Source organism: Daucus carota, chromosome 6 (genome assembly GCF_001625215.2).
Source record: "Daucus carota subsp. sativus chromosome 6, DH1 v3.0, whole genome shotgun sequence".
NCBI lineage: Eukaryota > Viridiplantae > Streptophyta > Magnoliopsida > Apiales > Apiaceae > Daucus > Daucus carota.
In genome coordinates, this window is record NC_030386.2 from 29614812 (window position 1) to 29638245 (window position 23434).

The window sequence follows — 23434 nt, forward strand, 5'->3', positions numbered from 1 at the left end:
TCATTTTACAATATACGGCTAAAAAGATGATTGAGAATATCATCTATCGAGATATGAAAACCAGATCAATATACTGACAGATAAGTACCGGTTACAGACAAATAGCCTAATATATATTGCTCTATTTTTGTTCCGTTAAAAAAGTCTACCGGAAAATATCATCAACGAAGATATCATTACACATTTCAAAATTTAATGACCAGCCTAACATACATGATCATTGAGATATCAAAATCGGATGACATATACAGAGAAATAAGTACTGGTTATCAAGTAAGATAATCGAATATCGTACTCATTTTATAATGTAAAAGACGATTAGAAATACCATTCATTATATATCAATACACATGTCAAATTCAATGGCCAGTCTGGCATATTCAAATATCAAAATCGGATAAAAATATAGATCCTCATACGCTACAAAACATCGATAATCCACTGTTCAAACTCATTTTACAATATACGACTAAAAAGATGATTGAGAATATCATCTATCGAGATATGAAAACCAGATCATATATACTGATAAATAAGTACCGATTACAGACAAAATAGCCTAATATATATTGCTCTATTTTGTTCCGTTAAAAAGGTCTGCCGGAAAATATCATCAACGAAGATATCATTACACATTTCAAAATTTATGGCAAGCCAAGCATATATTCAAAACCCTAACTTGCACCTGCGTAGCAGCGGATAATCACCCCTTAAGCGGGCAAATAAATTAATTCCCAGAAACAAACCCCCCTTCCCTTCCATGCTTCCCCCTGTGTAAAACCCTCAACTCCCCCGCACCGCTCACACACTCCCTCACTCACATTCCCAATCTCTTGACAGAATCTCTTTCACAGGTCTCTCTCTCTCTCTCTCTCTCTCCCCTCTCAAGCACGCACATATATAATCTGTATCTTCACTCGATTACTTAAGAATTTCATGTTTTACCGAGTACAAATGTGTTGATTCATGTGTAGAATTTGTGTGTATCTGCTCAAATTTTGCGGTAGATATTAAGGTTGCTCTGTATTTTTACTGTTTTGTAGGTTATAATGTTGATTCTGTATGATTTTTTTCCTCGTTTGATCATGTCTTTAAATTGAATGCTGTTTAATCTGAAGATAGACAGCAATTATACTTGCCAGGGTTTGTTTATCTTTTTTATCAAGCTTTCGTAAATGTCCGTACAGTTTTCTAAACGTCTTGCTGTGGTTTTTGTAATGTAAATGATTTTTAATTATTTTTATTTTTTGTGCTTCTGTATGGACCTTCTTCTGTTGTCTCTCGAAGAATCTCTCTCTCTCTCTCTCTCTCTCTCCCCCTCCCTCTCTCTCCCTCCCTCTCTCGCTCTCCCTCCCTCCCTCCCTCCCTCACTCAGTATACATGGGTGCGCGTGTGTGTGTGTGTTGGTTGGGTGGGGGGATTGAAAGAAAAGAACACAGTGCTATTTTGTATCGCTTTCATTATATTCTTGTTTAGTCTGTTCTGGAGTATACATCGGTATTGTGTTCCCTGCTACAAGGCTTTGTGTTTATACTGTTTAATTTGTAGTACCTTCCAGTGAAATAACATCTTTTTGTGGAAGTAATATATCTGAGAGTCTTCTGCTGTTTAAGCGAATTTCGCAGCTGGTATTTATTGCATATATTCAACTACTGAATGCTTTACTGATTTGGTTCATATATTTTGAGTTCTGAACTTCCACGTTGTAGTCATTTGAATTATCCTTGGATCATTGTTATTATTTGTGGCTTTGAATATATTTTCAACGGTTTATTCACCAAGTATGTCATAAAAAATCTCTTTTGATTCTTGTTATTATTTGTGGCATTTTGAGGATATTTCTTTAACAGTTTTATCTACGTACTGGTTACTGCGTACCGTGCATTTATGTGTACAGATACCTTGGAGATGATGTTTCTTACTGTTTTCAATTTTTAAAATGTGTGCTTAATTTGCCATATTTTGAAGTAGAGCGAGACATGGAGAAAAATGGAATCCAGGATTTAGGTGGATCTCTGCCTCTGCCACCACCTCCAGAGGGTGTTCCAACCGGTGTAAAGCCGGAACGGCCTCTGCCACCACCTCCGGAGGTTGTTCCACCTGATGTAAAGCCGGAACGAGTTGATCATTATCCTGTAAAACGTGTTATGATCAGTAGGCCAGGTTTTGGTAGTAGCGGGCGTCGAATACAATTGGAAGCGAACCACTTCAAAGTTTCTGTCAACTCTCCAGATGAGACATTTTACCAATATAGTGTGCGTCTATCAAATTTTGGATACTTATTATTGCATTTGAATAATTGAAATGAAATTGATTGTTGTATTTTATTTCTACAGGTTTCCCTTAGTTATGAAGATAGGAAACCTGTTGAAAATAAAGGGATGGGAAGAAAGATAATTGATAAGCTCTACCAAACATACTCTTCTGAACTTGGTGGGAAGAGGTTTGCATACGACGGAGAGAAAGCCTTGTATACTGTGGGGCCACTACCCCGAAACAAGCAGGAGTTCACAGTTGTTCTTGAAGAGTCCATAGCCAAACGGTTTGTTTTCCCTATAGTTCTCTAGCTATTCTATATTATGTGAAGTTTATGAAAAATCTAATCATGAGCCACTTTTCTTGATTACCTTCCAGCGGAAGTCTGTCCAGAGAAGGCAGCCCCGATGAACCTGTTAAAAGGTCTAGGCGATCTTTACACTCAAAATCATACATAATAGAGATCAACTATGCTACCAAGATACCTTTGAAGTCTGTTTTGCTGACCCTAAAAGGAGCTGAGACCGAAAAGGTTCAAGATGCATTGAGGGTGCTTGATATTATACTGAGACAGCAAGCAGCTAACAGGTATCCTCACCTCTAATAGTGCTTCAGACTTTGAGACAATGTTTTGTTTGCTGTAACGATTGTTGCTTGTGCAGGGGTTGCCTTCTTGTGAGGCAGTCATTCTTCCATGATGACTCGAGGATGTTGACTGATGTTGGAGGAGGTGTAGCTGGCTGTCGTGGTCTTCATTCTAGCTTTCGTCCAACTCATGGGGGCTTGTCATTGAATATAGGTAAAAGTTGCTTTGTAATTTTCTGCCTGCCTCTGTACCAGGGTATATTATGTATGGTCCACTTATCTCACTTGATGCCTACTCATTCATTTCTGCAGATGTGTCAACAACCATGATACTTACCCCAGGGCCTGTTATTGAATTTCTGAAAGCCAATCAGGGTGTAAGAGATGCTCGTTCTATAGACTGGGTGAAGGTAAAGTTTATAAAACTGCATCAGAAATATCTGCACTATTCTCTCCGTTCTATTTGTTGCCTTTTTCGCTATTAATTGCTTTTTTACGATCGCAACAGGCCAAGAAAATGCTGAAGAATATGAGAGTTAAGGCCACCCACAGCAACAGGGAATTCAAGATAATAGGATTGAGTGAGAAGCCTTGCACTGAGCTATTGTAAGTTTTTATGTTTCAGTTCTTTGTTATTTGAGGTTCAAATGAAGAGGGTTGTGAATACTTATCACCTTGTTTCATTCTGTTTGAAGTTTTATGTTGAAAGGGAAAAGTGGTGATGATAAACCTGAGGAGATTTCAGTGTATGATTACTTTACAAGACATCGGAACTTGCAGCTTCCTACTTCTGCGTACTTTCCATGCCTTGATGTTGGTAAACCGAAAAAACCTAATTATCTACCACTGGAGGTGTGCAAACATTGTTAAAATATTACTACCTCTTCTTGTTTTCACTTGTGCATTTCGGTTTTGTTCATGCTCGAGACGACTCATCTTTTTCCCGGTTGTTTTTGTAGCTTTGTAGTCTGGTATCTCTTCAGCGATATACAAAATCATTATCTTCTCTGCAAAGAGCATCATTAGTGGAGAAGTCCAGGCAGAAGCCTATTGAGAGGAAAAAAGTTCTCACTGATGTAAGTTATTTTGTGACATTTAAATGTTATCTCTTTAGTTATTATTTTTAATTGTAGCATTATAGTTCTATTTTTTGGCTAGTTTTATTACTAATATATGATAACTGAATATACAATGTCAGTCTATGTTCAATTATCGATATGATGAAGACCCTCTCCTAGTTTCCTGCGGTATATCTATTGAGAAACAGCTGACCAAATTTGATGGTCGTGTCCTTGAGGCACCCAAGGTGTTATTTGTTTCTCCTGTAATTTGATGTTCATGCTAAGCATGTGGGGTTTTATTTCTGATATTACATTCATTTTTCATGCAAATTGCAGCTGAAGGTTGGTAGTAATGAAGATTGTATTCCCCGCAACGGTAGATGGAATTTTAATAACAAGGTAACTAATAAATAGACAATATAATCTGTAATACATCAAGGTTGGGTATCCTGATAATGACTTAAATTACATGTACAGCATCCTAATATTAGTTTTGAATCTCATTTCATCCTAACAGTTTTAACTTTTGCCCATCTCCTGCAGAAACTTTTGAATCCTGTCAAGATAGAACGCTGGGCAGTAGTGAACTTCTCTGCTCGTTGTGATACAAGTCAGCTATCACGAGAGCTTATTAATTGTGGAAGGAATAAAGGGATTGTATGTTCGTTTCACTTTTGTCAATCAGATAGATTATTTTTTCCAACAATGGCCCATATATTTCTCGCTCTTTCTGTTTTTGTCTCTAGATTATTGAACGTCCTTTTACACTTATCGAGGAAGAACACCAGTATAGGAGAGCTAGCCCTCTAATAAGAGTAGAAAAGATGTTCGAACAAATCAAGGTGAAACTTCCTGGGCCTCCCCAGTTTATTTTGTGCGTCTTACCTGAGAAGAAGAATTCTGATATATATGGTATGTGAAATTTCAACTAAGCTTTCATTGTTGTGGCAGATATTGTTCTGGTAATTTAATTTTTGACTTCATATATTTATGTGCTCAAGGACCATGGAAGAAGAGAAGTTTGAGTGATTTTGGAATTGCCACACAATGTGTTTCTCCGACAAGGATTAATGACCAGTACCTCACAAATGTTCTTCTGAAAATAAATTCCAAGGTAACTATGTTTTCCAGATATCAGGCAGTACTAAGTAGTCTTATTAATTAGAGAAGTCTAATCTCATATCCTAATTTATTTTTAACTTCACCTGCTTTTTTTTATAACCTTTTCACCCTTTTTAGCTTGGGGGTACTAATTCCTTGCTAGCACTGGAGGTTGTTTCTCGTGTACCCATGATAAAAGATACACCAACAATGATACTGGGCATGGATGTTTCTCATGGCTCTCCTGGCCGATCAGATGCCCCATCCATTGCAGCGGTATTGTACTACTAGCACACGTGTTTTCTTAGTCTCTGGTTATTAAGTCAAATAATGCCTATGCTTTTGGTTGTCTTTTTGGTGGGTACTTGTAGGTTGTTGGATCACATTCTTGGCCATTGATATCAAGGTATAGAGCAGCTGTAAGGACACAATCCTCAAAAGTTGAGATGATTGAGAGTTTGTTCAAACCTTTGCCAGACGGGGAAGATGATGGCATAATGAGGTATATATTAATTGTGAATTTGTGATGTATCTACTCCTCTTGGTGATGCCTAAAACATAAAGGTATAAGTGAGGTTATTAGTTTCTTTCATTTCAAAGTTGGTTTTATTGGCTTCTAGGGAACTGCTATTGGATTTCTATAGGACAACCAATGGTCGAAAACCATCTCAGATTGTTGTCTTCAGGTATCACATACTTACTTGATTATGTTGTCTGCCTTGGTAATGCACATAATCCTTGTTACTTTGGTGTTAACTTATGCATGGTCCTCTTGCCTAGGGATGGGGTCAGCGAATCACAGTTTAACCAAGTATTGAACAATGAGCTTGATCAAATGATAAAGGTGCCTATCTAATATTTTTTTGTTTATAATTTATAATTTTGTTAGCATCTTCATAAACATTTGCCCATATCAAAGTTAACAAATTTCTTTGTTTATTTAATATGATAGATCTACTTTGATTTTGTTTTTTGCATGTATATAAGTCTGATCAAGTGGTCATCTTGTTCTTTTATTTTGCTTGAATCTTGCATTTCAATTTTTAAAATTCTCTGTCAAGCTGACTCAACTATGTGTAAAGATAATTATAACTACCGGTCAACACCTCGGTATTTCCCTATTTTTAATAATTAATCATCAACGAGTTTTCATTTTTGTGAATATTTATAGGTTCTTGCTTTTGCAGGCTTACCAGCATCTCCGTGAAGAAAATATACCAAAGTTCACAGTGATTGTTGCCCAGAAGAATCATCATACCAAACTCTTTCAAGCTGGCGGTGTCTCTGAGAATGTTCCGCCTGGTATGCATCTTTGTACATTTGCACTTTATAAATTCTAACTTTTATTTTTAAGTATGCCTGTTCTGAGGTGCACTATCATTGTTATGAGCTTTGCAGGTACTGTTGTGGACACAAAGATTGTGCACCCTCGAAATTATGATTTTTACATGTGTGCCCAGGCAGGGATGATTGTGAGTTTCCACTTTTCTTTCTCCTTGAATCTTTAGTTACGATATTTTATGTTCACAAGTGCTGATTCCACTTATTAAGATACACAGGATTTTTAAAAGGTGTTAAACAAAGTTTAATAAGATAAATTAATTTTGCTTGGTATCATATCCCTACAATATTCAGCTTTGATCTTAAACTTGAATTGTTGACAATGAAATGTGCTTGATCAATCAACTGTTACTTCATTTTTAACCCTACTCACAGTGTTAATTATTACATCGACAGGGAACTTCTCGACCTGCTCACTATCACGTCTTAGTTGACGAAATTGGTTTCTCGCCTGATGATTTGCAGAATCTAATACATTCACTATCCTATGTGTAAGTTTTCAGAGCTCTTTTTTTCCCCTTTCTAATATTTTTTAAATATGAAAGTTTGTATAGTGGCTTAATGGTTTTTTTTGGGCTTCTTCAGGTACCAAAGGAGTACTACTGCCATCTCTATAGGTATCAATACTTCTAGATTCGTACAGCACTTTTTTTGCTTCCTTTAGATTTGTAGATTATGGTATATTTCTGGTGTTCATTCTTAACTAACAGTAATTCCCCTTTTAAAATTATTACCAGTTGCACCCATCTGTTATGCCCACCTTGCAGCTGCACAAGTTGGCCAGTTCATGAAGTTTGATGATTTTAATGATTCTTCTTCTGGGCGTGGAAGCTTCACGTCAGCAGGAAGTGTCCCTATCCCTCAGCTGCCTAGGTTGCACAAAGATGTTGCAGGGTCTATGTTTTTCTGCTGATGTGTTTGCTACAACGAATGATGCACATAGTAGTTGGTACTCATAGGGGTTTAACATGTTCATGTTAGAGGGGGTTGAATTGTTGAGTGGCCGTATCTAAGAAAACCATACCAATTTCTCTTAGTTCTGGAATCTGGAAGTAGAACTTGTTAACTGCTGCACTCTTTTTTTGTTTGACCATCCTGGCAAGGTGATCATACTATTGCGTCTTCTATATGCCTACCCCTTTCCCTTAAGTTCACATACTGGGTTTTAGTCCAAATGAATTCTGATACTGGGGTTTATTTACCATTGCAAGGTGAAATTTTCTTTTGTGTCATTTATCAATTTATGCTGAGCAAGTCCAACAATGTTCTAACAAGTGTCTTATAAATACATTATAAATAATGTCTTGGTGATTTAGGACAATATTTTGGTACATGAATTCCAACGTGGAAAAGTCTTGAGCGGAGCATAGATATGTATTGAAATGCTGTGAAATTAATTTTTTAGTGATAAAAATAATTTAAAAGATGCACAACGGTGTTTAAAAATAATGCACATATAGGATGTTCTAGTGTTGGAGCACTCATTTCATCTAAATACCTCAAATTTTAGTTTAGGATCATTTTAGGATATTTTAGGACTTGGAGTGTTCCTGTAACCCTGTTTCTTGTTAGCAGTTACTGTGTAATAGGCCAGATACTTTACTAATCGGAAACAAAACCTCGTGTGTTTAGGCAAAGGGGTCGGTATTTTTGTAAAACAGTCGAAATTTCTGTGGACTTGGCCGCTTGGCATAACATAAAATATACTAGTAGTCGTCTGAAGGTCGTGTCAAATATATACCTAAAGGTTTAATTGTACATAGTGGTTTCAATTCTTCTTGAACTGTGACTAGGTCACCTTCGCCCAACTAATGGCGTTCACTTCGTGAACTACAAAGAAACAAGGTTTGCTAAATCACACAGCTTGTGTAATCTTTTGTCGATAGGTGATCACAGTGCCACATAGATATTTGACTGCTGGGGACTTTTCTTTACGTGATAAAAATGGAAATGATGAAAAAATGCTTCTCTTGAGAGGATTTATTAGCTTGTGACGGGCAGAGTTTATCAGCACTAGTTTATTTTGTATACACAGTTTATCATCACTAGTTTATTTTACATACATGTATGTGTGTTTTAAAAATTCCTAATTAATTTTAATAATATTTCACCAATTTATCTAAAAAAAATTCGATAAATCGTGATTAATTAATCGATTAGTTCCGATTCCGATATTTATAACCATGTTTATAACTCGAAAGTGTTAGAGCAACCCCAATGGTGTTACTTATCTTCGACCCCTAAAATATAATAAAATAATGATTACCTAAAATATAAGTAAGCAAAAACTTGTTTTACTCCAATGGTATTCCCTATAATCATCCCTATATTTGAAAAAAAAATATTTTATTAAAACTTTTACTATGGTGGGGTAGATAAAAAAAGGAGGGAAAATAAAAAATGAAAGAAAATTAGAGAGAAAAAGATGAGTTGAAAGAAATAGGGGCTCACTTTTCTATCCCAAAAGAAAGGGTTTTGTTTTCTCTCACCTAAAAATTTTAGGTAAGGAGAGGATGGTTGGAGTGAAGAATTTTTACTTCAATCCCTATTTTTGTCCACGTAGGCTCATTATAGGTAAGAGAGGTGTTCCCTTGGAGTTGCTCTTAAAAAATTGTGTGCGATATTTTTGTAATATAAACAAAATCCAAAATGATAGTACCGCAGAAAACAACTAAAAGATGAAAAGTTTGCCGGGTGATCTTCCGTCCTTGTTCATTTGTGTAGTAAAAAACATTATTCTAATTTTTTTAATTATAAGTATTAGCCTGGAAAAGAAATGTTAAAATAAATTTTTTTTTCTAATAAATATTTATAAATCCCTCCCATCAATGTTATGTGATATTAAATTATAAATAATAAATTATTTTAAGGTCAGCCAAATATGTTCCGTCCCTGAATCATTAATTTGATGTAATCAAAACTGACTCCCAGGGAATCCACCCATCTTTCAATCCAACGATCAGGAATCAGGACTGGTCTTCGTTTGAAGTCAAGTCACAACTTTGAACATTTTGACCAAGACGAGCTCCCCTATTCTTTGCATAATCTCTTCACGTACAATTTGACCGACCACCAAACAAGTCAGTAATGAAATGCCGTACCTGCGTGTTCATTCACACAAATTTCCAATAATCATCTGAAAAAAACATGAATTTCTTATTCATCCAATTCACGTACTGCGCGTCTCATTTTATATAAATATTTTTCTTTTTTGAATATGACAAACAAAATAAACTCTCTATTTCTAATATATTTTTAAAATCACGTAATCATCTTAAACTTTTTATTTCACATAGTTTAAGATGTATAAAAACGATAATACTGTAAACAAAGAAGGTAGGAGCAATCAAGCGGAGCAGCCAGAGAACAGAACAACAATTCTTTCGTCTAAGTCTTGTATATATAACATAGATTATTTTCGTTAATGGGCTGAACTCAATAGAAATATATGAGCTTATTTTAGCTGAGATAGATTCATTTTATAAGTAAACAAATATTTTTTTTAAAAAATAAATATGTTGTGGACTCGCGGGCTGAAAGTCCTTAAGCCAACCTTCTGCATCACCCCCCGAATTTGTTTGTATCTGCCATCTGGTATCCAGTTGATTGTACCAACTACTAACAACGAACATTTTGAACTAAATCAATTACTTAAAATTTTATTACATTTTAAATTTTTACACCTAATTTAAAAACGAAGGAATATCAAGCGATAAATGTTTTCTTCTTCTCACTAAATTTAAACAGAATAATCTATTCGATGTGTAATAAAAGAAGTTACAGTCTCATTCTGTGATTTTTAGATTTTACTGTACACGACAATTATACTGAATAAAAATAATGATTAAAAAACACCAAAAGAAAGTCGGAATAAGAAATGTTGAAATGGTTGACGAAACTTTGTTGAAAGGAGGCATCGGGCGTGGTATTTAATAAGGTCGGTGGAACTCTGCCTCATCCAAACGCGTCTTAATTATCTACTACAATCTTCCGGTTTTTCTTAGTAATGTCTGGCTAACATCAATTTCTTTTCCTTTCCCCACGCAAACACGCTTATTTCTTTAGCTTCCACAAGGATAAGGTACATCTCCCCTGTTCATACACCGGGGAGAGATCGTCCAGAGCAAAGAAATTTGTTCGATTTGTTTTCATTCTATAATAATATAATATTTAGTTATTATTCTAATATATTAGATTTTGGTTATAAATCTCAATTTGATTATAGTTAACATTTTTAATTTTAAACCACTTAACATAAAATAAGAAGAAAATTTTATTAAATTTAAAAACAGTATAATACTTCATTAAAGCCTATGTTTTTGACTTTTAGTACAACACATAATATGTGTTATTTTTTAAATACAACGAATTTATAAACTCATTATTTATAACTTACTAGTAATTCTAATGATTCTAATTCTTTCAAGACCCCTACTAATATTTCATATCGTTGGATTATAATCAAGTGCACGGTTGATGCAAGAGATAATTGAAAAATGATATTACTTTTTAAAAAACTGCAACTAATTATCATATTCCAGTGTATTGTACTGTCTCTCAATTATGTCCCCTTTGTTGCTCCATTGACATAATTGATATATATTAATTAGATAATGAATATAAAATCGATGTATAAAAATTTAATATGTAGATACAGTCTCGTTAAGTTAACCAACCTACATAAGATAACGATAACGATGCACACGTCCACATCAAATCTATACATTTATCATTTTACACAAACAATCTACCCATATTTATAATTATACATATTTCTAACACAATTTGTCAAATATATTTCAGAAGTTTCCAATAATCAAAATAGTTTGTTATACATTTATTTCAACCGAGTAATTATACCTCAAATTCTTTGTAAAAAACACTCTAAACATGTCTTAAATCAAAATATAGGACTTCAAGTCCTAATGACAAGAAAGAAACTTTATTAAATAATTTTCAGAATTTTTATCTAAAGCCTATCTAAACAAGGCTCCTCATTTTTCATTTTCGAAAGCTATACATTTGTCTATTATAGATGCATCTCATATTTAGCATGACATATTTTTTTAAAGTATAGATGCTTTCCAGTTTGAATCCATCAAAGTCTCCTTATTTCAATGGCATCAATACACACACGTATATTTTTTTTAACGAAAATGCATTAAATAAACTCCCTCAAAACAGAAAGGAGCAAGAGTACACACACATATATGAATAATTACACCTTAAATCTTTACCTGTTTAATAATAAACATAAAAATTATATATGATTTAGAGACATAAAGCGTCATGTCTTAATTACGTTCATCAAATCCTTGAGATTAACCTTTACAAGTGATAAAGATAACGATTATTATATACAACTTAAAGACATAAAACGTCATGTCTTGATCACGTTTATCGAATCTTCAAGATTAACTTTTTTCCCTAATTATGACTTAGCAGTAATTTATCTATCGGGGCCTCTTTAGAGATGTATAACATCTGTTGTCTCACCGTAATTTTTTTGTGTAGTTCATATATTTCTTCGCTTACATATTCAGTAGTAATCTATAATGATATTTTTATAACTAAATCATTTTTATCGATATTTAACTCAAAACTGGTTCGTAATATTGTACTTGGTTTTATTATTTTTATCTGAAAATACATGGGAAAAAGAACTCAATAACATATGGATTTTATTTTTGAATGTAAATATGTATAAATTATTTTTGAATGAAGATATGCATTTTGATTTCATATTTTAAATTAAAGATATATCCTTGACTGTTACTGCATTCATTTACTGTAAATGAACGAAAAATAGTTGCAGTGATTGTTGTGTTATGTATTATCAAATATCAAAAATATACAAAGTTGTATCAAAGTAAGAAGGTTAGAATTGTAAAATTATTTATATGTATTCTCAATTGGTTGAAATATCATATGTATTGCGTATTGTTTATTGTTGATGATCACGCATGTGATATAAATGACGAATGTCGATCAGGAAAACCAATGATCTTATTGATTCTATATTCATATATTTTATCAACAGCGTAGATTTATTAATGCTGATGATATATTAATCTATTTATAAGTTTTCAATTTGTTCAAAAATATGAAAACCTATATTACTTTGAAAAACCATCGATAAAATCAAATATAACTTTTATAAATAAAAACAAACATTACTCGAATTGTTTTATTATATAATTTTGAAATACGTTTCATTTGTTTAGAAAAATTATTTTATTTTTCTCACTCGACATGTGGTCCAAATATAGATTATTTAATTAATTTAATATATGTGTTGGAACAAGTATGTTGGTGAATGGAAAAATGAACAACGGAGAAATAGTTTAAACTTATATGAAAAGATCATAGATGATAACAAAGGTCATGAAATATTTATCTTGAAAATTCAAGAAATAAAAGAGATGAATATGGGTATTTTGGTCCATTGGATAGTAAGATATGATATCATATCCTCCAAAGAAAGAAATATAATTAGGGCAGGGAGAATACAATGAAAGCAGTTTCTCCTTTGCGGAGAGAGAGAGATAAACAAAGAGTCAGAAAAATATCAAATTAAATTTCAATAAAGGAGAGAAAAATAATTAAATCATGGAGAGAAAACAAGAAGCTTTATAGATTCAATCAAGGAGAGTTGGTTGGCTTCTGATTTATATATACAAACTCATCTATATATACAAATCAATTTTACACCACCGCTTTCCGATCTCTCCGATATGCGACGCAACAACAGATCCAAGCCGGCGACGGAGACGCCGATCGCCGCGGCTGCCGCCGGTAACGAGCCGAGATATCGCGGCGTTCGCCGGCGTCCGTGGGGCCGATTCGCTGCCGAGATTCGCGATCCGTGGAAGAAAACTCGTGTCTGGCTCGGTACGTTTGACTCGGCTGAGGACGCGGCTCGCGCCTACGACGCCGCCGCGAGATCTCTCCGTGGACCGAAGGCGAAAACAAATTTTCCGATTTTTTCGGAAAATCAAGCTGGCGGCGATCGGAGTAATCTTGGCCAGCCGATTTATGTGTTCCGGCCGACGAGTAGTAGCATGAGCAGCACGGTGGAGTCGTCGTGTGGTCCGAGAGCGGCGTCGTCGAGCACAGCGCCGGCGAGGGTGAAGAACGTGTTCAAGCCGAGGATTCAGGTGGAGGATTTTCACAGCGATTGCGATTCGTCCTCTTCCGTGGTGGATGACCGTGACACGACGTCGTTTCACAAGCCGTTCTCTTTTGATCTCAATTTACCTCCGCCGTTGGATGATGATATGGATATCGAAAATCCCGATGATTTACAAGCTACTGCTCTGTGTCTCTGATTAAAGTAAGAAGACAAAGATGACGATGACAAAAACATCTAATGGTTATATTTCCTTCTTTTTAATGAGAGAAACTTGTTTTTATTTGCTCCTTTTTCAAAACTTCTTAATGAATTAGTGGATTTGATGAAATAGGGTTTGCTTCAACTCTACTATTTATGTTGGAGTTTGGACTGTAGAGTTACATGGCGCACCCACTCATTTGTATGTGTATTACAGAAGAAAACATATGAGATCTGATCTTGAGTTTTGTATATCTCGATCTCATTTCTATCAACCATGCTCGTTGCTTGTTTTCTTTCCTTCACCCTCCCATGTATAAAGTTTTTAAAAAGATTTACACTTGTTTATGGAATTTTTTGTTGGTTATTGTGTTGAGCTGTCTTCTATCTGTTTTTTCATGTCAATATGTTAAACATCGGTAGGTGTTATTGTATTGATGATTTTTGGTTTGATCAGTATGGTGTCTGTTCAGTTAGATTGCAAACTAGAAATTGGTATTCAACAGTTGGATTTAGTGTGATTAGTCTAGGTTTTATCTTTTTAACTATAGGTATTCTTTCAGGAGCAGTATGGGCTAATGAAGCATGGGGGTCATATTGGAATTGGTACCCAAAGATTATTACTTATAAACTTGTTAATTCTGGGTTGCAATAGTGATTTTTACTAATATAAGTAGCAATCTGTGATGGTGCTTTGTGTTCTTGTGACTGTTAATTTGTACTAACGTGACTCAGAATGTGTAGGTTGTAACAGATGTTTAATGGTGCTTTGTATCAATGTGATGATTTGCGGGTACATACTATTGATTAGTAGTAAACGATGATGGAAAGTGTATCAAATTGCCTGGATGTTGAGAATTGGCATAAGTGGAAAATGTGTATCAAATTGCTCAGGCCCTTGAGATTTGGCTTTGGTTTATTATGAGAAACAGCTATTGGCTATTGCATATGTGATTGTGGAGTAATACATGTCCCATTATATTTTGATGAAGAGATATGCCAAACGAAACAAGTGGCATGTAAACACATATCATGGATTATAGGTGTAGATACACCACCATACCCCTGCCGGTCAGAGCTATGTACACACTTTATTATCTCTTTATACAACTTGCATGCAGAAGATAAAATCTTGGGCAAGTTAACATGTGTAAGTGAAGGTCTTAACTTAAACACAATTGGGGTTGGCTAAAATAGTTTATGTGCACATTAGATTAGTTTAAATGCTGTCTATGTATATGATTTGTGTTGTACTTGATGCTTTTACAAGTTCTCCAGAGATACAGGTGTGTATTTGATGAAGTTGGAGTCCAACTCTTTAAATCTGTGTCACACTTGGTCTTTGATTGAGTTGTTCAACAGTCTAAAGACAAAATTTGATAAACAAAGAAAAAGTAAGGACATGATAATATTTTTGAAACAAGAGGTCAGGTGAATAATGTTTGCGGCAAAAATGACCTTTTCTTTAATGGAAGTTTCAACTTCACCACAAGTATTCTGATCACCTGTAAGCTGGAACTGATCACTGATCAGTATTTAGTCTTCACCGATAAAGTGTGTGGTTTAGTTCCATTACCAGCTCATCGTCCTCCTGTTCAAGTTCTATTGTCAGGTCGTCTTCCCCTGGTTGACAAATATAGTTGTTCACCCGAAGAATCTTGAGAGTGCTCCAATTCATTACTTGCAGTGCCTTGATGTTTTTGAAATTTGTCAGACTCTCCATATCTACTTTGGTCGTCGACCAGAGATGTTCTTATACATTCCTCTGCTCTAAAGGATAAGCTCAATGTCCAATTCGACGGTTTCGATGTCGAATGCAGGCCGCTATATCTCTTTTTAAGCATGATCATATTCGGCCTCATGTCATCTAGAGTACAAATTGAGCAATTGATTTTGAAATATTAGTGCAAGTAAAAACAAAAACAGAGGGGATGAATACCCTCTTAAGCAAATATAAACAAAAAGTTCGTTTTAGGCTATACACAACTTAACTGATCAAATTCTTCTTATTCAGTAGTTGTTTGCCACAGTTGTATGATTATATACTCATCATTTCTTCAAAAACTTATTACTTTTTCACCTTGTTATAATAATTTTACTTAAAAAGATATGAGAATTTTTGTATTAAAAATATGTTCAGTTTGGTCCAAAAATTATACATATTAATTATCTTGACTTGTTAATATAATTTAACTATTTTTTTAGAGTTGTAATATAATAAAGTCGTAATATATTTGATCTCAAAATTCTCAAAAATTATGTAATTTTATTTTAAAAACAAAGAACCTTTATATTTATATATATTCTCGTTGATCGCGTGTTTGATCACGTAATTTTATGAGTAGAGACTCTTGATTAATATTATAAAAAGTTTGGAATTAAATTTAATATGCATAATTTAAAAAAAAAATATAACTATTATTATTAATTACTCATGAAAATACCTGAAAGTAATTTTTATTTTAAATAGCACCCCAGGTAAATTAATCATCGACTTTCCTAAAAAAAAAAAATATCATCGACTTGTTGGGTCCATAAGTTTTCATTGTCGTTTGAATCCCATTGTGTGGTTCACCCTAATTCAACTCTTGATGATAATCATATTTCTCCTGAGTTTGATAGTTGTTGCGATTATCATGTATCGTTTTAGGACCTCCTCGGGTTCTGCAAAACTGAATTTGCCTCGTATCAAAAAAAAAGCTTTGAATTCATGGACTGCTATTCAGGACACTTATTTCTCTACCAAGGTTTCTACACTCTCTTTAGTCTTGTCTTAATGTGTTTATGTTTGTGTACTTGTGATGTTTATTGTGTGTTTCGTGATTATAGGACACATTTGAGAGGCACAAAGTGGTGTTTACTGTCTCCACTTCTGTTGCTACAGCTTGACTCGGTAATTTCGATTCACTTGTTCATGTGCCATGTTTATTTTTACGTTGTCCACTATACTTTTCTCCTACTCACAAGTTCGTAGAGATTGTTATCCCATCTAGAAATCATCGTTAAATGAAATGTAAGTCGATGTACTTCAAAATAAACTTGGAAGAATTAGATAAAAGGTTAGTTAAATTCGGAATTATATGGTTGCAAAATTCAACTAAGATTGGAGTGGAAGTCCTGTTTTAGGACCAAAAAGGACATTTAGCGCAATATTATAGCAATAGCTATAGCTGTTTTGCATATAGCAATTGACTTGCTCTTAGTGATGAAAGTTTGTGAAACACATTAGAGCCACTATCATCATTTTGTTTATAGAGTTTAAAATTGTGTTTAAAAACATGAAATTCATATTAACAATGGATTTTAGATGACATGAATTGGGTTGTAATATCAATTCTCAAATTTATGCTATTATCTGAATGTCTTAAAATTAAATCAAATTCAAGTCATGATATTTTTGATTATCCAAACATGTCATTTGGACCAAATTCCTAATTTTAAGTTCCCAAACCATTAAGTTATTTCACCAATTTTATCTACAATAAACAAACAATTAAGAAACTTAGCAACCGGAATAGGGAGGTCGGCTTTGAGTTCTATTGGACATTTTTTCATCTTTACAGCAATATCAGTGGCATAATTGTTGGGTACCCTTTTGAAAGTACAAATTCCATCGAAGTCAGTAGTTGTGAAACGCACCGTAGCCTACTGTCTTAATAAATTTTAATTCCTGTTAAAAGGTGAGGAGTAGCCAGCGGACATAGTGAAGCAAAAGCTGAATTTTTCAGCTATGTAATCAAAGCTATTGAGGACCAACAAGTGAAGAGGATTATATGTACAATTATCACAGTATTGTCCTATATTATGGCTTTGATTGCGGAGAGATTGTATTTTTGAAATTCGTCAATCAGTGTCCAATGATACACTGGGAATAATAAGTGAACTGATTAAGCCAAGGAGTTAGTCAACCAAATTACAACGGTTGTCAAATTTATTCAAAGAGAGTTTTCAAGTGTGACAAAATTAACAATTTAATTTGAAAATGCTGAGAACTATACATACAGAAATATTAAATAGTGAATGTCAAACCCTAGAAGTTTTCACTTGATTTGTTCCCTAACCTCTAGTCTGATGGTCCTATTCTATGTTCATATACAGATATGGTATATATATTTAATATTTAATAATATCCAATTGCATAAATACCTCCTTTAACTAGATTGACTGGTCACACCCTTGAACCTTTGTTCACATGAGCTCGTAGAAGACTAGGTGGTTTAAGAAAATACTGTAGGACAATGGTGGGAAGAGGTCAAATCACCTTTCTTTGCTGAGAATCGGCAAAACACAAGTAGATTTTCAAATTTATTCATAACACTCTAAGATTAATGTATATAGTTTCAACCCTCAACTTTATCAAATAATGAAGGGTACAATTTTTTAAATTGATACTCTCTCCGTTTCAAATTAGATGTCCACTTTAAAAAAATCACACAGTTTAAGAAAAGTGGATGTTCACAAATTAATTGCATTAAATGATTAAAATATGTGGAGTGAGATTGATCTAGGAAATATAAATAAGAGATATGTGGAGTAGAATTGATCTTGGAAATATGATTTTGCATTGAAAGTTGAAGTGGACAAGTAATTTGAAACAAAATTTTTTCTTAAAAGTGGACATGTAAATTGAAACGGAGGGAGTATCTTATAACTTGGTGGTCAAAAATCTCATGTAAATATATACTAAGCCTAATTGATAACACTGCCTAATAACTGTCTACTTCCAAATTTAACACATTTAACAATGGTACAAATTATCTTTTCTTAATATACTTAAACAGTTGCAACCACTTAAATTTATAAATAAATATAAAATAATCAACAATTAATCATTAATTCCTTGCCCCCCATTATTCTCCTCGCCAGTGAAAAACACTTGTCCATGAGTTCTATAAAAATTAAGGATAAAAAACCATGATCAAAGCAGAATATTCCAATTGCAATTTGGAACTGTGTAGACATGCTTAGGGTGCAGCACCTCAGTAAAGAAATTCGAAATCTTTTAAAACTTGACAGTTTTATCAGAATCAACAAAATCAGCGTGATCTTACAGTTTTAAAGAATGTTGGAACTGCAGTAAAATTGGACCATGACGAGTTTTCTTTGTTTTTATCTTTGTTAATTTTATTTTCCAAGAAAAATTGGAGGTGCTTGATCAGATTAACTTTGTTGTTTCTGATGCAATATTTGTCTTAAGGGCTCAAAATTTTTCATTGTGGCGATGTTGTTACCGTGTCTGTAAGTAATGCTTATTACACTTGGAATACATTCCAAACATGGACTTGCATAGAATTACAGTATATAGCTCATCGCAGTTCGCTCTATAAATGCTTGCTTACTAAAATTGCAATGCCTTTCACGTGCTCATTCTTTCTATGAATTAAAGTCTACATTACTATAAATTTTACACGAGCTTTCTGTTTTTCTTTGGACAACGACTACAAGGGATCAGTATCTTATGTTCTCATTCTTTTGAATTATGACCATTATATTCCTGCATCAACTTGCTGAAGCAGATGTAAGTTTACTGACCAGTAGGAGGATAATTGAGAATTTAGTCAGATAAGTTGTAAATTTTGAGAAGAGTATTTATTTTAGGATGATGAGTGTTATCGCCAAGTGGAGATATTTACATATTTACAAATTACAACTTTAGATAAGATAGATATACCAGAAGCTCGAAACTATCATCTAAAATCATCTACGTTAAACGTTAGAGTTGTTGAACTTAATAAGTCAATGGCCGGGTTACCTGGACTGATTTCGTAAACTTACGAAAGGAAGTGTACAACCATTAGTTTCACGTCATTAGGATAGTGCAATATGCCAACATCGAATTAGGAATATGAAACTAATAGTTGGTATATTTTTATTGACTGTAGTTAGTTAAGCCACATACAAAGTTTTGTTAATTATAGCTTGAGTACCTTGTTTTTAAGTGAACATAAAGGATGCTGCTGTTGTTATTTATGAGTTATTCGTTCGTAGCATTTTCTCCCTCTTATCCCTGTATTAGGAATGTGAGCTAAATTCTTCAATTTTGTTACAAGACCTTACCATCACATATCTACTTGTGTAGTAATGCTTCTGAATCTTGCCTTTTGAGATTAATGTCGTGTTTGGTAAAATTGAAACAAACTGGGAGGGAATGGAGTGAAATTTAGAATATTTTATGGGCGAAGTGGTGAACATGAATGATTTTCATTTTCTTTCTCTATTTCATTCCCCTAGAATATTTTATGTTCATTTAATGCACACTATTAGTAACTTCAAGTGACGGGATGTGTGCACATACTGTGACTTCATGTCACTGATGGTGTACACCTATTTCGTTATCCAACTGTGTACATGTAACCGGCCCTTATGTAAATATCTATATAAGTGTATATAGCTTCCTGTGACTGCTCCTGCCATTGCACCACTTTTCTCTTGGAATATGAAAGCACGAGTAAATAACATGAGATTAAACATCATCAAAACTATTTATCCAAAATATTTAACCAGATCATCACACCTTAACAAATTAACCAGAATAGATGACGTGTCATTATATCAGTTTGTCATGCTTAAATAAATATTTCTTGATTGTTACAAATATATTGGCCTGCTTCATTAGACCAGATAGTTTAACGGTCGAACTTTGATTCACTCTACAGGAAAGTTTCACTGGATCGACAGAAGTGAAGTGTTTAATAATGAAGAATGCAACAATGAGCAACTTGAAACAAGTCTCGCTTGAACTAGATGAGCTATTATTAAAATGGATATCCAGTTATCCATGAAATCACCATTTCAGTCATATCTACCCATTTCAGTTATATCTATCGAAATTGATGGATCTCATGTTTTTTGGCCTGTGACTGGAATATGCGCTGCAAGTGTGTTTAACAGGAAGATGTATGCATAAATATGTATGCATATAGGTATACACAGAAAAATCTAATTTGATGTCTACGTATATTCACTGCATATCAGTCACAAAATACGTTTTCTGTTACGTCAATTACTTAAATTAACGGGATTATCATTATTCATCGTTATAGTGGTACATTAGAGACTCCGATAACTATACAAATGATGTGATACATGATCTCACTTCAATAACTACTTTGATATTCAACTCAGTCCAAATATAAAACTTCAAGTCCTAATGACAAGGAAAAAACTTTATATTATTTCAGAATATTTATCAAAAGCTTATATAAACAAAGCTCTTAGTTTTTCATTTTTCATTTTTTTGCTAAAGAGTTCTATTTTCGAAAGTTTCACTTATGTCCATTATAGAATGCACCTCATATCATATTAAGTATGACATATTTTTTTAGAATATATACACTTTCAAGTTTGAATCCACCAAAGTTCCTAATTTCGACGGCAACAATAAAAACACACATATATGAATAATTACACCTTCAATCTTTATCTGTTTAATGATAAAGATAAAGATTATATACGATTTAGAGACATAAAACGTCATCCCTTAATAACGTTCGTCGAAATCTCGAGATTAGTACTTTCCTCTAATTACTTCGCAATAATCTATTTGGTTTTATTTTTATAATATGACATCACATGGGAATAAAAACTCAATAACAAATAGATTTATTTTTGATTGTATACATGTATAAATTAATTTTGAATTAAGATATGCATTTTGATTCAATATTTTGAATTAAGGATATATTTATGATCATTACTACATTCATTTATCGTAAATGAACGGAAAGTAATTAAATAATTATTGTAGTAAAAGGTCAGAATTATAAAACTATTTATACATATTCTCAATTGGTTGAAATATCTTCTGCAACCATCAGTTACGTATATCTATCGTTGCTGATCACGTATGTGATATAAATGACGAATGTCGATATGAAAGCTAATGATCTTATTGGTTCTATATTTAATATTTTATCAATAGCGTAAATATTTATTAATGTTGATGATATATAAACTTATAAATAGTCAGTATTAAATTACTTTTTATTGGTTGAAAAGTCATATATTGCATGTAAATTTTCGTTAATGTTCTTCTTTCAGAATTTACATGATTGTCTTTTTTTTATCATATATTTTTTTATATAATTAAATAAAATTAATATGGTGAAAATCCATTTATAACTTTCTCAGTTTGTTTAAAAATATGGAAAACAATATTACTTTTAAAAATCATCAATAAAATAAAAAATGATTCTTCTAAATAAAAACAGACATTACTCAAACTTGTTATTATATAATCTTGAAATACATTTCATTTGTTTAGAATAATTATTCTATTTTTCTCACTCAACATGAGACTCAAATATAAATTATATAATATAGTTTAACGCATGTGTTGGAGCAAGTGTTACAGAAATCTCGGCTGAGTTACCGATTCAAGATTAATCAGAAATCGGAACTATTAATCAGAGCGAGAATCAGATTTATTTTAACATTTAAATATTAATTAATATTTAATATTATTATATTAACTATTTAAAACTCAATCAAATCAAAGAGAATACAATAAAGGCAGTTTCTCCATTGCGAAGAGAGAGATAAACAAAGAGTCAAAAAAATATCAAATAAAATTTCAATAAATGAGAGAAAAATAATTAAATCATCGAGAGAAAACAAGAAGCCTTTGAGATTCAATCAAGGAGAGTTGGTTGGCTTCTGATTTATATATACAAACTCATACAAATCAATTCTACACCACCACTTTCCGATCTCTCCGATATGCGACGCAACAACAGATCCAAGCCGGCGACGGAGACGCCGATCGCCGCTGCCGCCGCCGGTAACGAGCCGAGATATCGCGGCGTTCGCCGGCGTCCGTGGGGCCGATTCGCTGCCGAGATTCGCGATCCGTGGAAGAAAACTCGTGTCTGGCTCGGTACGTTTGACTCGGCTGAGGACGCGGCTCGCGCCTACGACGCCGCCGCGAGATCTCTCCGTGGACCGAAGGCGAAAACAAATTTTCCGATTTTTTCGGAAAATCAAGCCGGCGGCGATCGGAATAATCTCGGCCAGCCGATTTATGTGTACCGGCCGACGAGTAGTAGCCTGAGCAGCACGGTGGAGTCGTCGTGTGGTCCGACAGCGGCGGCTTCGAGCACAGCGCCGGCGAGGGTGAAGAACGTGTTCAAGCCGAGAATTCAGGTGGAGGATTTCCACAGCGATTGCGATTCGTCCTCTTCCGTGGTGGATGACTGTGACACGACGTCGTTTCACAAGCCGTTCTCTTTTGATCTCAATTTACCTCCGCCGTTGGATGATGATATGGATATCGAAAATCCCGATGATTTACAAGCCACTGCTCTGTGTCTCTGATTAAAGCAAGAAGATGACAAAAACACCTAATGGTTATATTTCCCTTTTTTTTAAATGAGAGAAACTTGTTTTTATTTGCTCCTTTCTTAAAACTTTTCTCTTATATAGGTGATGATAATATTTAGATTAGTGGATTTGATGAAATAGGGTTTGCTTGAACTCTACTATTTATGTTGGAGTTTGGACTGTTGAGTTACATGGCGCACCCACTCATTTGTTTGTGTATTACAGAAGAAAACATATGAGATCTGATCTTGAGTTTTGTATCTCTCGATCTCATTTCTATCAACCATGCCAGTTGCATTTTGTTTGTTTTCTTTCCTTCACCCTCCCCTGTATAAAGTTTTCAATAAGATTTACACTCTTTTATCATTTCTCTGTTGGTTATTGTATTGAGTTGGCTTCTATCTTGTTTTTTCATGTTAATATGTCATATATCGGTAGGTGT

At 33.8% G+C, this 23434-nt stretch overlaps 3 protein-coding genes and 1 long non-coding RNA gene across 7 annotated transcripts; all 4 read left to right on the forward strand.

The window, feature by feature from the left end:
* Positions 1–697: 697 nt before the first annotated feature.
* Positions 698–7584, forward strand: LOC108224431 (protein argonaute 16). 2 transcript variants are annotated; one of them, XM_017399059.2, is made up of 23 exons: positions 698–854; positions 1972–2255; positions 2337–2542; positions 2635–2844; positions 2919–3055; positions 3154–3251; positions 3350–3447; positions 3537–3693; positions 3801–3917; positions 4040–4147; positions 4239–4301; positions 4446–4559; positions 4649–4814; positions 4904–5016; positions 5142–5279; positions 5375–5505; positions 5624–5689; positions 5784–5847; positions 6191–6305; positions 6402–6475; positions 6741–6835; positions 6930–6961; positions 7082–7584. In XM_017399059.2, exons 2-23 carry the CDS (start codon positions 1980–1982, stop codon positions 7255–7257), a joined length of 2754 nt encoding a protein of 917 aa, XP_017254548.1. In that variant the 5' UTR covers positions 698–854; positions 1972–1979; the 3' UTR covers positions 7258–7584. The 2 variants fall into 2 exon arrangements, with proteins under 2 accessions (XP_017254548.1, XP_017254549.1); XM_017399060.2 differs by having other exon boundaries at positions 739–854; positions 1969–2255; positions 7082–7469.
* Positions 7585–12815: 5231 nt separating this feature from the next.
* LOC108224511 (ethylene-responsive transcription factor 3) lies at positions 12816–14639 on the forward strand. 3 transcript variants are annotated; one of them, XM_017399157.2, is made up of 3 exons: positions 12816–13677; positions 14238–14280; positions 14419–14639. In XM_017399157.2, exon 1 carries the CDS (start codon positions 13079–13081, stop codon positions 13670–13672), a length of 594 nt encoding a protein of 197 aa, XP_017254646.2. In that variant the 5' UTR covers positions 12816–13078; the 3' UTR covers positions 13673–13677; positions 14238–14280; positions 14419–14639. The 3 variants fall into 3 exon arrangements, with proteins under 3 accessions (XP_017254646.2, XP_017254648.2, XP_017254647.2); XM_017399159.2 differs by lacking the exon at positions 14238–14280 and having other exon boundaries at positions 14410–14639; XM_017399158.2 differs by lacking the exon at positions 14238–14280.
* A 1542-nt stretch (positions 14640–16181) lies between these two features.
* On the forward strand, positions 16182–20714 carry LOC108226411 (uncharacterized). The gene is made up of 3 exons (XR_001807658.2): positions 16182–16421; positions 16504–16567; positions 20331–20714. It is a non-coding gene; the product is annotated as an uncharacterized LOC108226411 (long non-coding RNA).
* Positions 20715–22191: 1477 nt separating this feature from the next.
* Positions 22192–23358, forward strand: LOC108224667 (ethylene-responsive transcription factor 3-like). The gene has a single exon (XM_017399353.2). The coding sequence runs from the start codon at positions 22393–22395 to the stop codon at positions 22984–22986; it is 594 nt and encodes a 197-aa protein (XP_017254842.1). The 5' UTR covers positions 22192–22392; the 3' UTR covers positions 22987–23358.
* The last annotated feature ends 76 nt before the right edge of the window (positions 23359–23434 follow it).

Coding starts and splice junctions, on each gene's coding strand:
- LOC108224511 (XM_017399157.2), top strand. CDS start 13,079: ATGCGACGCAACAACAGATCCAAGCCGGCGACGGAGACGCCGATCGCC.
- LOC108224431 (XM_017399059.2), top strand. CDS start 1,980: ATGGAGAAAAATGGAATCCAGGATTTAGGTGGATCTCTGCCTCTGCCA. Junction 3,694..3,800: donor CTAATTATCTACCACTGGAG/GTGTGCAAACAT, acceptor TTGTTTTTGTAG/CTTTGTAGTCTGGTATCTCT. Junction 5,848..6,190: donor AGCTTGATCAAATGATAAAG/GTGCCTATCTAA, acceptor TTGCTTTTGCAG/GCTTACCAGCATCTCCGTGA.
- LOC108224667 (XM_017399353.2), top strand. CDS start 22,393: ATGCGACGCAACAACAGATCCAAGCCGGCGACGGAGACGCCGATCGCC.